The sequence below is a fragment of the Gavialis gangeticus genome, unplaced genomic scaffold (genome assembly GCF_001723915.1).
Source record: "Gavialis gangeticus isolate Ggan-Ray unplaced genomic scaffold, GavGan_comp1, whole genome shotgun sequence".
Taxonomy (NCBI): Eukaryota; Metazoa; Chordata; order Crocodylia; family Gavialidae; genus Gavialis; species Gavialis gangeticus.
The window spans coordinates 102,526,332-102,542,384 of record NW_017729025.1 but is presented as its reverse complement, the minus strand read 5'-3'; the positions used below and the strand labels follow the sequence as shown (position 1 = coordinate 102,542,384).

Genomic DNA, 16,053 nt, shown 5'->3' with positions numbered 1-16,053 from the left:
CAAGAGGTGATCATGGGATACCAGATGGAAGGCTTTTTTGAAGTCAAGATATACAACATCAGTCTCCTCTCCCTTGTCCAGGTGATAGGTCACCTGGTCATAAAAGGAAATGAGATTGGTCAAGCAAGACCTACCAGACCTGTGCCGGATATCCCTCAGGATGTTGCCAGCAGCCAGTCCATTGAGAATGGCCTCTTTGATGAATTTTTCTAAGACCTTCCCTGAGACAGAGGTCAGGCTGATGGGCCTGTAGTTTGCCGGATCCACTTTCCTCCCTTTCTTGAAGATAGGCACCACATTGGTAGGTTGGCTTTTTCGTGGGCGTCAGTTGTCAGTTGTCCCTTCTGGTTTAGCAGGGGGTCCCTAATGTTGCCCTTGCTTTTCCTCCAGCTCCCCGCATATCTAAAAAAGGACTTTTTATTGCCCTTGATACTTGTAGCTAGTTGGAGTTCAGTCACAGCCTTGGCTTTCCTTGTTCGCTCCCTGCAGGTTCAGACCATTGCGGAATATTCCTCCTTGGAGATGGATCCCATCCTCCATCCTTTGTAGGTCTTTCTTTTAGCCACAGGAGGTCCACTAGTTCTCTGGAGAGCCAAGGGGGCTGCTGTGCCCTTTTGCTGCCTTTCCTCCGAGACTGAATAGCATTAGCTTGTGCGTCCAGGATTGCCCCCTTGAGGAGCAACCGCTCTTCCTAAACTCCCCTCCCCCTGGGGTCGTGGTCCCTTAGGGCCTCACTGACAAGCCTCCTGAACTTGTCAAAGTCATCTTTCCTGAAGTCAAGGACTTCTGTATTGCTGACTGTCTTGCCAGCTTTACGGCAGATGGTGAAGTTGATCAACTTGTCGCTGTCACCCAGCTTCCCATCGATTGTTAGGTCACTGATTAGGTCGTCCCCATTTGCCAGTACCAGGTCAAGCAGTGCTTTACCTCTTGTTGGCCCATAGATTTCTTGTGTCAGATAGAGGTCATCCACGCATGAGAGGAAGGTTTGTGACCGCTTGGATTTGGCTGAGCATTCTTCCCACAAGATGTCTGGGTAGTTGAAGTCTCCCATGACAACCAAGGGCTGGGAGCACGCGGCCTCAGCCAATTCCCTGGTGAACTACTGGTCAAGCTCTTGATTTTGGGCAGGAGGTCTGTAATAGACTCCCACCATTGTGTCCCCTGTGCCATGTCCCCCACGGATTTTAACCCAGAGGGCCTCCAGTAGTCCACTCTGGTTGCCATTATCCGCTTGCAGGGACGCAGAGCTCTCCTTGACATAGACAGCTATGCCCCCGCCCCTTTTGTCCCCTGGATCTCTCCTGTACAGGATATAGCCATCTATATCTGTGGTCCAGTCATGGGTGGAGTCCCACCAGATCTCCGTTATCCCTATGACATCATAATTATTTGTGTTAAGCAGAAGTAAAAGTTACTCCTGCTTGTTCCCCAAGCTCCTGGCATTCGTGTATAGGCAGGCAAGTGTCCCCTTGGGGGCCCTTGCCTTGCCTGCAGATTGTCCCAGGGCTGGGGCAGGGGTGGGCTCCCTTAAGTGCCTTGACCTTCTGGCTTTGCAATGGTTGCTCAGTGAGCCAGCAGTGGCAGTAGTCCCCCGGTCCCCCAGCAGGCTTAATTTAAAGCCCGGTGGAGCAGGTCAGCCAGTCTTGCTGGGAAGAGCCTCCTCCCCAGTGGAGAGAGGTGGAGGCCGTACCTTCCCAGCAGCTTGCTGCCTCTCTCACCAAGGAGCGGGCTGTGCCTATGGAAGCCAAAGCCTTCCTGATGACACCAGCGCCGCAGTCTTTGGTTGACTACCTGGATCCTCCTCTCCCTCCTTAGCCCGTAGCCCGAGACTGGGAGGATCGAAGAAAACACCACCTGCACCCCCAGCCCCTTAAGTCCCTCTCCCAAATCCCTGTAGCGCTTCATGACCTAGCTGGGGGCGCTTCGAGCCGTGTCATTGGTGCCCACATGGATGAGGAGCATGGGATAGTGGTCAGTGGACTGGAGGAGTTTAGGGATCTTCTCTGCAATGTCTCAGATTCGGGATCTCGGGAAGCAACAGACTTCCCGGGCAAAGGGGTCAAGGCGGCAGATTGTCCCCTTGGTCCCCCTCAGGATGGAGTCTCCCATGACAAACACTTTGTGTTTTGTCTTAGGGGGAGCGGGGGCAGTAGCTACAGTTGAGTTTGTGTTGTCTTCAGGAGCTGGTAGTTTAACAGGCTCTGCTGGGGCTGCAAGAGGTTCATACCTGTTGCAGATCTCCAGTGGGGCAGGAACCTTGGTGCAGCAGGCCTTGGGGCCCTTGGCCACCTTGGTCCAACCCCCTGGCTGGACAGAAGGGGAGGTCTCCGAGTCCTGCCTTGTCCTGGAGGGAGACCGCAGTCTACCCTCCACCTCCCAGGGAGAGGGGCTTGGCAGTAGGAGTCAATCTCCTGCTCACAGTCCCTGATGGTACACAGTCTCTGGACTGCGGCCTGGAGCACCTCCAGCTGGCACACCAGAGACCCCAAAAGGGAGCAGACCTCACAAGGGGAGGTGGCCATGCTCCCGGGCCCCAGAGCCTGAAAAAGTGACAGGCAGCCCCTGCAGCCCAGAGCCAGGGGCTCCGTCTACGTGGAGTCCGGAACCAGGAGCTCCGTCTGGGTGGCCGTCTCTGAGGCGCCAGAGGGGGAGGACGCAGACCCTGAGGGGAACCTCAGGTTGAGGCACGTGCCCATCCACGGCATGCCACTGGTAGGCCCAGCTACAGCTAGGAATGCCTACCCTAGGGAGCGCACAGGCAGGCCCTCAGGCCCTCCCAGGTACCCTCCTGCGCAAACTCTGCACCAGCTCACGCGCCAGGCAGGCAAGCACATCTGTTTGCGCGGCTCCGGTCATTCATATCCTCAGGACATTACAGTTAGAAGGTTATATCAATCCTGTGTCCTCAAATATGTTCATGGTTTTCTTACTTATCTAAAAAAGGCTAACGTGGTTGAAGTGGCTTAAGTACAAAAAATACTACAAGATGACAAATAAGAAATGCAGTTGTGAATTTCTATAAGCCAAAATCCCACTCAGACTGTGTTGCAGGAAACCTTGTCAAACTATGGTTGGATTTGTAGGTTCGTTCTGTCCTGTTCAGAAATAATAGTCTCTTTCATAATTCTAAAAGTTTTTCATGTTTGTGCCCCACAGGGAACCATCAAATTTGTCCATTGGGCAAGCAGCAGCACAGTTTGCACTGTCAGTGGGACCAACCTGTTCGCTATCATCGTGGAGACATTTATGAAAATGTAGAATATGTTCAGGTTTGTCTATGAATGGGCAGCATTGTTTCTAATCACTCAAGTAATGTTTATCATTTCTGCCCCTTATTAGCAAAACTGCTCATTTCCTTTGAGGCTGAGAAGTCATTAACTGTTTATTTAAAAAACATCGTAGGTGTAAATGTTAGAGACGCTATGATCCTTCCACAGAGTTTAAGATACATTGTTCTACTGCGACTTCCGATGAGCCTTGTGTAGGAGAGCCAAAGCCCTTCATCACCTCTTAAAGGTTTTTTTTTCTGTTAGAAAGGAGGGAGGGAAAAATAAGGGTTCTCTTCAATTTAGTTAAAAAAAACTGTTTGGTAAAGGAAGTAGTCTAGTGCATTTTCTGGAAAACAGCAATCATTGCCATGTTTCAGCTTTTTTTTTTTTATCTGCATAGAATAATTGAACAAAGTAAGTAGCACCCTCTTTCTACTAAGAATGGCTGACAAATTATTTGAGGGATGCAGTCATGTCTTTACACGAATATGCTAAATTTCATCTAGCTAGCATATGCCCAAAGACATCTAAAACATCAAATTTCGCTTTACTTTTGAAGACTGCAAATATGCACTCAGTTGCTATTGTACATAAAAGCAAAGGTTTCTTGGATCCACATAGGATATTTTGTATGGAATAAGGATTACTTTTCCATTGAAACATTGTGTACCCCAAAATGATAGTTTAAAAGAAAAATTATAATTTAAAAGCGTATAGTACTAAAATGAAATGATGATGAAAATGTTAACATTTCTTCTGTTTTAATAGTCAGTCAATTAGCCTTACACCTCCTCCTAAAACAAATCCGCATAACTCTTGTAATTGGCACCTCCCCATTTTGGTTTCATTGGTGTTACATTTAGCAACATTTTCACTGCTGAGAGCATGAATGACAATATGAGTATGGTCTATCCAACAATAATCAGAATATAAAGTGGAACAGCATTTCCATTAGGTCCTTGTTCCAGTTTCAAGTTGGTTAGCACTTATGAATGCTTCAGGCTTAATAATGCACCAAGAAAAGCTGAAACAATTATGCAGCTTAAAAGTATAAAATAAAACCCATGCAAACCAACCTCAGTGCCACAATAAAGCTGCAGATTACACTGAAATGTTAGTTTTGTCATTGAATATCTGATATGCTCAAAACAGTTAAATGTTTTACCTGTGGTTATGTTATGTATGAAATTTCTTTTTTTTTCTTTACTCTGTTTGCTTTTAGATTTTCATTCTTACCTGCAATAATCATCAGTTCAGATAATCAAAATTATTTTGACTGATCGGAAATCTTAGTATCTCTGACTTGAATCTAGAGGTTTACTCTCAAAATGCTGAACTCTGTATTGTATTTAAGCCCTCTATGTTTGCAAAAGGTTTACGAGCCTTCAGTATTAATATACATTCTTATGATTATCTTCAGCATGATTTTCCAATTTTCATTATTATTTTAATTTGACATTTCCTGATATTTTTGCAACCCACATATCGTAATGTTGTCCTGTTGCAAAAGAATCAGAAAAATAAAGTGACGTAAAAATTGTCCCATGTAGCTTTAACCATTATAGGTGAAATTAAAGAATTAAGGAGTAAAAATGATAAAAAGGGAACACATATTTACAGTTATTCAGTGTTAACAGATCAAGAACTTGTACTTCTGCATAAGACAACGTGATCAATATTAGTATCCCCACCTCTTAACAGTTTGGTGAAGACTCATCAACTTCCAGTATGACATCTCTGAATTTAGATCTTCACTCAAACCAAAGTGATCTCAGCCATTCTGTGCTGTCTTCTCCTGTTGCCCATTCTGTTGTTTTACTATGGGACATGGAATCGGATGCCTACAGGGTGAGTAAACCTGCTGACCTGTGCTCTTTTATACAGGGCCATAATTAATATTTTTTCTTTTTTAGAGACATTTTTTGATGCAGAGGTGCCCAACTACTGATGTGAATCTGAGTGTGTTCAAAGTTGGCTATTGTCTAATAAGTTTGTCTAGTGTACCATTTGTGGTACTAATGCATTCTGATTACTAGTGTGCCATTTCTGTCTGTCTTCAACAAAAGTGTTGTTAACTCTACTAGTTGTGGATCGGGCTGCTCTTGTGAACAAAAGTGGGATCTAGTGCCCAAACATTCATGGTGACATTGAGCAGCACCATTGGGTAGATGGTGGAAAGTACCAGGCCAGCGTTCTTAACGGGGTGCCACATCATGTTAGCATTGTTTGGTACGCAAACATTATTCACAAGATAAACCCTGAGAGATTTCAAATGGGAATCCATAGTGTCAAAAGTATTTTGACCTGTTTGAGTCTTTCTAAGTTCTTTGCTACAGAAGACTTGTTCTCTTAAAAATGAGTGAAAACTAAGAGCTGGCATTTTTCGAGGGGTGTTTTGGGTCTAAAAAGGTTGAGAACCACTGTACTTGGCTGTTACAGCCACAGTGCTCAGGAAAGCCTGGGAACTGCTATTTTAAGGTTTTATTTCTTCTGTCATCATAGAATATTTCTCATTCTTAGCTAGTGAATCAAAAGCTAAACAAGATTAATGAATTCAGTTTATTCTCAGCAATTCATAAAGGCTATTTTTCTTTGCACTTAGGAAAAACAGCATATTCTTTGGCCTAAAAGAGCAGACTGTGTAAAATCCTTCCCAACAATCCCTGACCCAGAGGAACTACCCACTTATTTCCTTCCTCCAGAAAACAGGGGTCTCAGGCAAGTGTTGAGTTTATCCATGCTGGATACCCAAGTGTATCTTTTATTTGATTAATGATATGGTCACTGTCATGCTATCTAAGATAAGATTTCACCTGTGGTTGTAAAAGATGGTGTCTCCTGCTAGCTGATCAATAGGAAGCAGTTCTGGAGGCCATTCCTCTGCCTACAAAGGAATGACTATTACTTAACATATTGTGTATACACTACAGCCATATCTAGGTCAGGAGACCTGGTTCCATGGTGACTGTCCCCTAACTTGTGTATGAAATGTAATGTGCTGCTTGTTTGCCTCTTGTTGTACCTTCCAGTGGTTCAAAACATACACTTATATTTTGTTTTGGTTCTTTTCATTGCCAGGGTCCATTCAATCTCAAATGGCTTAGAAAAAGCCCCTGCACATGAAGAAACACCACCGCCAGATTGTTCCTCTATTACTGATGCCCGCAACAATGAAACTCAATACCTATTTTTCAAAGATTTAGACAGTCATCTAGATCTGAAATTTAAAATGCCAGATAATCAAGCACGACAAGTAAGAGGCACCTTTTTCATAAGTTATTTCTTCTGTTCTGTGTGTGTCTCTGTAATTGCTATAGATATAAGATCTTCAGGATCTGACAAACTCGGGTAGTAAAAGGTGAGCCTCATCCCTCAGAGTGATCAGTGATTTCAGCATGACAAAACCATTGCACATGAGGGCTCTCAGCATTGGGTTGAAGTATTCTGAGTGCCTTTTAATGTGTGTCATGTAATGTAGTCTCTTCAAAAGCCTATCAGAAGTATGTGGAACAGACTGATAGTTAATCTAGAAAGTTCTGCTTTGTTTTAAAAGATCTAAGGACCATAAGAAAATAAAATAATTGGGTTTATTTTCTTTCTTATTGTTTCAGATAGCCAGCAGATTACCAAATCAGAAATTTTGATTTGTTTTTTTTTTCCATCTGTTGCCCACTGCATTTTCTAACCAACCTTTATAATCATTCTCTCCTTCCCTAAACTACTGATAGCATATCTATACAGGTCAGCCCTGTTAACTTTAATACAGAAGAAATCTAAGTTTTAGGGCCAAGGGACTTGAGGAATCCATACAGGCACATCCTGTAAAATGTACGTTTGAAACCATCACTTTAAAATCACTCATCTATTTTGTTAAATGTTTTTTTCATGTTCAGATCTTGCATTCTCGCATCAATAATCAAACTATTACAGAGGAGCAAATAGGAGGATTCATCTATCATGCCATTAAAAAGGTGAGACAAGAATTGTGAAGTGATTTTTTGATTGTCAATAAATGCTGGAATTTGACTCGACTAATTCACTGACACAAGAAGTTAACAGATACCTTGCCTGGTGAATATAGCAGAATGGTAGACCTGTCATGCTTATGTTCCTTTTTTCCACTTTTTGTCTGCCTTGTCTGTTTAGACTGAATGATCTTTGGGGCAGAAACCATTTAGTGTTCATACAGTACCTAGCACTGTGGAGCCCCAGTCTTGTTTTGGGGCTTTTGAATTCTGCCACAATACCAAAGACAGCAAATGTCCACGGGAGGGAGGATTTTTTTGAAGAAATCATGTTAAATCTTGGTAAATGTAAAGAATTAACCTTGTTGCACTGCTTCTTAAATCAGGTGTATATATGTGCATCCTTTTTTCAGGGTCTGAACATAGTATTTTATGCATCTCTTACTTGCACATAAGTAGGAAAATAGTGGACGTTCTTACTCCTGATTTTCTTTAAGTGACCATCCTGTGCATGGGTCTTCTTACTGCAGTAATATCCAGTTATTTTATAGCCTTTACACTGAAAATCTTCTCTGACTAATTAACTTCCTAGTCAGTCAGCTGTTGGCATAAGCACACTGTCATGCTTATGCACCTCAGTTGCAAAGTATTGGAGGCATTTTCAGAGCAAGACTATAGCAGTTGGCATCATCGTCTTCCTGGAGAAATACTACATCAGCCTACAAAAGGTTTGATCTTTTAAATGTATTTAAATGTCAGCCTTATGTTGAGAGACATCATGTTAAAGTCTCAACAATATCCTTACCATGCCAGAGATAGAAAGGTCTTGCTTGTATGTCTGTTTTAGACTGTGTGGAGGGAGAGGAAAGGAACTGTGCACACTGCCTTGCAACTATTCTCAATGAAAATATGCAACTTAGATGTTTGGGAGGGAGGCTCTTTGCATCTTGTTAAATTGGTAAAGAAATCAGTAGCCTAAAAGCTGTTTCTCATGGCATGCTCCAAAAGTGTGTGTATGGAGGGAGTGAAGGTACCAGATGTATTTTATTTTGTGAAGGACTTTTTACATGGTATCTTGGAGCAGGACCTTTAGATTTTTTACATCTACAGACTATTACCCAAGAAATGTCAGGCAAAAATGTTTTATAGTGTATTCAAATCATTCAGTGCATCTGATGATATCACCCTCTTTGTCTAAGGCTGACATAAACCAAAATTGTTCCTTCAATATTTTGATGATTGTTGCAGTTGAATTTCTTATCTACATTGTGTAAACTCCTAAGGCTGGTCTGTCTGGAAGAGAAAATGTTTTACATTGTTTTGTCCATTTGATAGCACTTCATAGTTTCATTACTTCTTTCCTATAAAATGAGTTTCTTGGTCAAAAGGAAGGTAGGTGTATTAAGAATATTTGATTATGCATACTGTCTGTCCCCCAGTCCTTCATCTGTGACTTTCTATTTTAAATTGTGAGCCTTTTGTGGCAGTGACAGTCTTGCTGCATGTTTAGGCAGTGTACCGCACCTTATCCATAAAACAAATGAATAGAATTTTTTCCTGGAAAATGTGAGTCTGAAGCTTCAATATGGTAAGGAGACTAGGGATCAGATAGGAGATCTAAAACTACTTTTAATTCCTTTTTGATCTAGACTGGATTTTTCATGTCCATAACCTCCCTGTTGTAGTACATGCATGTGATGAAAAAGATCTTGCATGTTGGAAAGGCCAAGGACTAGGAATGGCTACTTTCGTGGCTGTTATACATAACTGGAAATAGTTAAATGTAACTATGTGACTCTAGTGCTAGCTCAAGGACCTTGTCAACCATCAGCTGCTAACAAGTTATAGTTCAACTGGTGTTACTTCACTTGGCCTTCAAATGGTAAGCTAGCTACTAGGAGCCACAGTGTAGTTAATAAGAGTTTATGGCAGGTGTTTGTGCCTTGATGGAGCATTGACTTGTTTTTTCTCCTTCCCCCTGCTCCTCCTAGCCAAGGAATCCTCTATGGCTTGTACTGAATGAGGCTGGACTGTATTGGCGTGCAGTTGGAAACAGCACCTTTGCTGTCACCTGCTTGCAAAAAGCATTGAATTTAGCTCCACATGAATATCAGGATATTCCTCTAGTAAATCTAGCCAACCTTCTAATTCATTATGGCCTTCACCTGGATGCCAGCAGGCTCCTGCAAAAAGCTTTGGACATCAATAGCTCTGAGGTAAGATTTAGCTTTTTGTATTGGCTCAGTGGTAAATAAAAATTCCTTCTTTCTTTTTAGTTCACTTCATTAATCTCCAAACACAGGTTTCTAGCTCATGAATGCAATTCAGCTTCAGGTGTGTAATTTGGAATTGGTGCTACATTGTTAGATTTACATCAGAAAGATAAAGTGCCAGGTAACACTGGATGCTTAAGGTATAAATGTCTAGAAGACTAAGTGGCTTGAGAGTTGCCTCTCAACATCCAGAAGTTTACTGAATTGGTTTTCATGGTGTTATGAATTCAGGTTCTGACACTGCTGGTCACTGTGTCATTATATATACCTAAAATAGAAATCCATGATGCTATGGGAAAATTTTATCTTGGGGTAGAAATCACTACTGATTAGAAAGTGTTTCCAATAGAGGTGGGTTATAGAAATAGTCTCTGGAAACTCTTGACATTCCTTTATAACAAACTCCTTGCTGTCATGCCTGGATGCTTTTTTGTTAACCTCATGTCTTTTTCTTAAATTTCCTTGCTCTTCTTAATGTCAAGACTTAGGCCATCTTGGGAAAAGATTAATTTGCAAGGGTTTAGATGAACTTTATTACTAATAATTATGACTATAAATATAATAATTCTTGTATTTCTAAACTTTGTGGGTAGCTTGACATTTTGTAGCCTGCATTTGCTTAGAGGATGAGTTTCTCAAAGAAAAGACCTAGAATTGCTACATTCTTAGTGCATTTTAAACACTTCTACTTGTGTTAGGATGGAGAAGACTACTGGGTTGGCCAAAAACAACTGTGTAAAAGGAAAAAAAAGAGACAACCCAAAGTAAAAGCAGTTGATCGATATAATTCTAGTTTCCTTTGGGCAATTATATGTTTCACAATCAGCCCATTATATTGAGTCTTTGGAGATGGTGCCTCTGGGAAGCTTGCATGACTTTTGCCCACACTGTGCTTGTTAGTCAGATAAATAGAAGATTTGAATTACAGGGCTGCCAGTCCTCTAGCACTATATTCACTTTAAACTAAACAGAGGCAAAACAGAATCAGCTGTGTAATGTTAAATATATTTTAATATAAGTGAGCAACATTTTTTCCGTGGTTTGAAAGTGAATGAAACCAATGCTATACTATAAGATAACATTCCAAAGAGGAAGAGAGTAGCAAGAAAGAAATAGCGATGAGTGAGGAAGCAGTTGTATTAGACAAGCTTGAAAGTGGGGTGGAATGGGGGAGAGTAGCCTCTGGGGCATTAAGAACCAGATTACATGAGCAGAATTTTTTTCATGTGACACTTGCAAACTTACTGCAGTTTTAAGAATAGGAGTATCACAATCGAGTTTGAGTTCACAGTGCTGTCATCACAGTAGTGTCAGTTAACTTACCAGAAACTATGGCATTGGCTACGGCACTAACCTAGTTGATATTTAAAGTGAATTTTCTGCAAAGTAAGGGAAATTCCACATGAACAAGAAGGCACGAATAGGAATAGGGCAGGATGATGATGAAGGGCTTATATGAAGTAATGTGCAGTGAATTGCTAGAGGCACCAAAGAAGTAGGTAATACCCAGTGGAGATCAGAAATAAAATTGGACTTGCTAACCACAATTGGATGAAGCATCAGACTGGATTTAAATTAACTCTGTTCTGGACATGGATTCATTTTTTATGAATTTTGCACAATTGGTAGAAACTTGAACAAGCACCCTTTGGAAGATGTGTTTAATATTACAAGGAACATTTTGAAAGCTGGAGCTAGTTTAAAACGTTCCAAGACAATGAATTTTTATCTAGTGGAGGAAATCGTTTGCCCTGTTGTATTAGTATGGTCAGTTGCCTACCCGCAGAGTTGATACCCTTTTAAAAACAGCCCTTTGCTTTCAAAAGGGATTTTCTATTTTATAGAGAGAAACAGAAATGTAATCTTAATTTTGTCAGGAGTTAAACTAGTGAATTTTTTTTAAATGCACTCTGAATGGGGCAGAGTTTTTGGAGCATGTCTGCTAACATTAATCGGAAGATATAATAGTGTCTTTTATTTTGGGAATATTTTGGCTAACCAAGAGCATTGAGTATGTGCGTCCATTTACTAGTATTAAGACTCAAACAGTAGGTTGAGACATACAGACCAACTTAAAGCTGTTGTGATAGTCAGTAAATGAGTTATTTAATATTACATCTACCTGTATGTGTATCTCAGCTAGAAAAATGAAATCCTAAACAGAGCCAGTGTATTGCACTAGTTCTAATTCTACTGCCAACACTTTAAGCTGTTTGTTCTGTGTTCTAGGAGTTAATAGTCCCCATCTTTAATATAAAGATGACATCCTTTATAAGCTGTTTGTTCTAGCTCAGAGATTCCCAAAGTAAAACCCACAGGCCAAAATCAGCCTGCAACTCCTTTGCACCCACCGTTCAGAATTACCCCTTTGAAATGGGCCAAAACTTTGGGAACCTCTGTTCAAGCCGCTATCATAGAAACATAGAAGTAGGGTCGGGAGGGAGCTTGTAGATCTTCAAGTCTGACCCCCTGCCTGGGCAGGAGAAAAACTGGGCTCAAATGACTCCAGCCAGGTAGGCATCAAGCCTCTTCTTAAAGACCCCCAGGGTTGGAGCCAGCGCCACTTCCCTTGGAAGTTTGTTCCAGCTCCTAGCCGCCCTGACTGTGAAGTAGTTCTTACGGATGTCTAATCTAAACCTACTCTCCAGCCACTTGTGGCCGTTATTCCTTGTTATGCCAAGGGGTGCTAGGGGAAACAAGGTTTCTCCCAAACCCCTCTGGTCCTCCCTAGTGAGTTTATAGACAGTTACCAGGTCCCCCCTCAGCCTTCGTTCCTGAATTAAGTGGAGGTCCTGTATCTCGGCCAGGAACCTCCTGGAACGGTCCGACCTGGCTGACTGTTCCTCCCAGCAGATGTCTGGGTAATTTAAATCACCCATGACAACTACATCCCTTGCCTTAAGTACCTCTGCAAGCTGGCCTGAAAATTCCCGGTCCAGGTCCTCCCCTTGGTTGGGGGGTCTGTAGTAGACCCCCACCGTTAGATCCCTCTCCCCACAGTCCCCTTGTATCTTGACCCAGAGCACTTCCGCTTGCCCCTCCTCTGATCCCATTCTGCTGACAGAGGACATGTATTGCTCCTTGACATAGAGCGCCACACCCCCACCTTTCCTTCCTTCTCTATCCCACCTGTAAAGCCTATAGCCCCTAATGCTAACTGCCCAGTCGTGGGATCAATCCCACCACGTTTCTGTAAGCCCTGTTATGTCTGGGTCTGAACTGGCTATTCTGAGGGTGAGTTCCTCCTGTTTATCCCCCATACTACGGGCATTGGTATATAGGCATTTGAGGCCTTGCCTAGCTGCATGTGCCACCCCCTGATTTGGGAGACTGTCCAGACCCCTTTTTCTTACCTGGGCTGTGAGTGGATAGAAGGCAACAGACTTTGTAGGTCACACAATTTACCTGCATTTTTGAACTATTAACACGTTATTTATTGCTGATACAAAGTTGCTTTTTCCTTTGTAGCCTCTGACTTTGTTGAGCCTAGGAAATGCGTATTTGGCTCTGAAGAATGTCACTGGGGCCCTGCAGGTCTTCCGACAGGCCTTGAATTTGACCACAAAGTGCCTGGAGTGTGAGAGCAGCCTGAAGTTGATCCGCTGTCTACAGTTTTACCCTTTTCTGTACAACATCACCTCTTCTGTATGCAGTGGTAAGCAGCTGCTAAAAAATGGGTGAAAAGTGACAGAGTGCACCCTACCTATAAGGCTAACTACTGGAATTAGAGACTGCTATATTATTTCCTGAGAATCATCCCATCTTTCTCTGCTCTACACAGAAGGACCAACACTGAGGCAAATCTTCTGGAAGCAAATTAATACTATGCTACATTCAGAGGGAGTTCAAGGCAACTCCTTAGCTAACTAAAATGCTGCTATTGAGTGTAGAGCACTCCCTGAGTCTTGGGTACATGCTGCCTTCACAGCAATCTAAACACACGTTTACTAGAAAGAGAAATGAATCCAGGTGCAAGGGTGACATTGCATAACTGCTACCTTGTCATTACTCAAGCAGCCTGCTTATACATCTCCCTTAATTCTTTGAAACAAATGTGCAATCCTCTTAAAAGCATGGATTCTAGTACAGAATGATTTGTTTTGGCTCTAGGTTTTCAATTCAGTGCTTCCAGTGTTTAAACATTTAAATGGACATATTTTTAGAAATGCCCCATAATGCTTGTGTACTACATTACATGATCACAGCTGTGTTCATACAGTGCTTATATCAAATGCTCTTGGACTTCAACCATCTTACTGCTGATTTTTTTCCAGTTTCAAAGGTGTGGTGCTTTTGTTACCTTTGACTACTCTAAAATCCAAAGAATAGCCTTGTAGAAGAGGTTCACTCTATTTCACTAGTCTCTCATTGAATGTTTCAGAGTATTGTCTTTTCTGTACTTCCTAATGGGTCATGTGCTGTTCCTGGGCTATCTTGAAGACCATTTATGAATGTATTTGGCAGTCCCTTATCTCTGAAATAGTTAGCAAGGGACACTTCCAGATGATTTTTGTGTAAATGAAAACCTCACATGAGAGATGCTTTTGATTTTAGCATTACTGTTCCCCTTAAGGATGATGTGAATTCTTCTTCCATTGGAAAATGTCAGAAAAAGTATGTAGGACTAAATGTGTAAGAAAAATGCCCTACATTCAAAAGCTTATCTAAAACTGTCCGTACCATGCATTTGGTCCAATAAAAGATATCACCCACTAAAACCCTTGCCTGGAGGATTCTGCAATAGTCATATTCTACGACAGTATCATCAGAGTAATATGATTTTCTGATGACACTTTTATTGATTTAAGAGGATGCTGGGTGAGCAGAACAATGAGCCTTATTTGGCCTTTATACATTTATTTTAAGACATAGTTTTAGTGATTGGCCTGTGGACCTGCTATTGAATTCCAGATCATTAACCCTCTTCTCTGAATCAGACTCTGATAAGCTTTGGAGTGAAGCTCATAATTCTGGGCTACCAAGGTATTCCCATAACAGAGTAATTCCAGCTCTTTTCCCTTGCAGATATCCCAGCACGTGTTGAATTTTCCCGTGGTACTTTGTATGGCTTACAAAACTCTTTGATTTGTTCTTTTAAATCATTTTAACATGTCTGTTTTTATTCAAATCCCCTTTAAAAATAATCCTATCCCACTGGCTTGAAAGATTTAAACCATATCTGCATAGTGGTATCATTTTGAAATGGAAACAGAAAGGGTAACTTAAAGGGTGTTTTCTCTTGCTTAATGTGACTGCAGTGCTCATGAGCAATGGTTATACCCAAACAAACTGTGTCAAAGAAAGATTATCCAGCTTACATTTCCTTCTGTGTGCGCTTTCTTGATTTCATCATCACAACATTTGATACTGTACTTCCAGTAAGTGTTAACGCATGACTGCTGTTCACCTGGTTTCCTAAACCAGAACTTCTGTTTTATGAGAACCATATTAGAACACCATGCCACAAATTGCTGAAGAGGCTTATATGGTTCTCAGATGGGCAGGAGTGGAAACTCCCTATGCTGTTTGTGGAAATTATGCAAGTAGTATGACTGCTTGCTAGTTTTGACATGGGCAAACAAAGACCATGAGTATTTTTAATTTAAAGGTTCTCTAAAGAATGTGTAAGGCCTATAATCAAAAGCAAAAGTAAACACTTAAGATCCATAACTTACTAAATTCCAAAAATCAAATTCTTAGCCATAAGCTTGTGCTTTTACCCTTTTCTATGCTTCTTTGTTTATGCTCTTCCTTTATATAAGAAATGAGAGAGACTCTCTAGGTCATATTGTGCCAATACAGGAATATCAGAAGTATGAAGCTGACAAGTGGTGTAAATTGTTTTTCTTTTGTTGGAATGTAAAATAAACTTAACAGTGAATTCAACCTTTATTGATGAGTTTCTGGTTTAAAACATGGGTTTAAACCAAAATCCAAGGCATCCTAGGCAAAAATGAAAAAGCCAAACATTTATTTCTTTTGTGATAAGTTTGGTATTCTTATTTAATGCGAACTTAGACTCAAAAGGAAACTTATTCATAGGCTATCAAAATGAGGTGAGAGACCTCAAGTGTGTATGAAAATCTGTAGGGTGCATACCCAGAGTTCATAGATGTTTAGGGGTTGCACACACTGTACCATAGGCTTACATGCCTGCCTTGGCCTAAACACAAGTACATTCACATCTGAGAAAAAATAGCTCTTTTCCAATATTTTTATTTTTATTTTCAAGTATGACTGCTTGATGAAAAAAAGATTATACTAAGTGTCTGAGCACACAGCCTGTAACATAATGGCTGTGGTTCAGTATTAGTGAGGCATATAGAACACATCCAAAAAATGCATAATATTAAAATGTTTATTGACCCATGTTATCTTCCGTATTTAAGCAACATAGAATATAATGGTAACTTATTAGGAGATACCCTGGGTACTGCTGGATCTATAGTAAACTGGAATATGTTCAGGGACAATATTTATCCTGTGCTTACTGAATCACAGAGTAAAAAATATAGGAGGACCAGTTCATCCATTGGCAGAACA

At 41.3% G+C, this 16,053-nt stretch overlaps 1 protein-coding gene across 1 annotated transcript in view; it reads left to right on the top strand.

The window, feature by feature from the left end:
- Positions 1 to 16,053, top strand: part of TTC17 (tetratricopeptide repeat domain 17) — a 107,906-nt gene that overhangs the window by 50,726 nt on the left and 41,127 nt on the right. Inside the window, exons 10-16 of the mRNA XM_019519367.1 lie at positions 3,160 to 3,272; positions 4,974 to 5,120; positions 5,875 to 5,990; positions 6,351 to 6,525; positions 7,166 to 7,243; positions 9,229 to 9,453; positions 12,979 to 13,165. Of these exons, the coding sequence (XP_019374912.1) occupies positions 3,160 to 3,272; positions 4,974 to 5,120; positions 5,875 to 5,990; positions 6,351 to 6,525; positions 7,166 to 7,243; positions 9,229 to 9,453; positions 12,979 to 13,165 (1,041 nt within the window). The remainder of the gene's footprint in view (positions 1 to 3,159; positions 3,273 to 4,973; positions 5,121 to 5,874; positions 5,991 to 6,350; positions 6,526 to 7,165; positions 7,244 to 9,228; positions 9,454 to 12,978; positions 13,166 to 16,053) is intronic.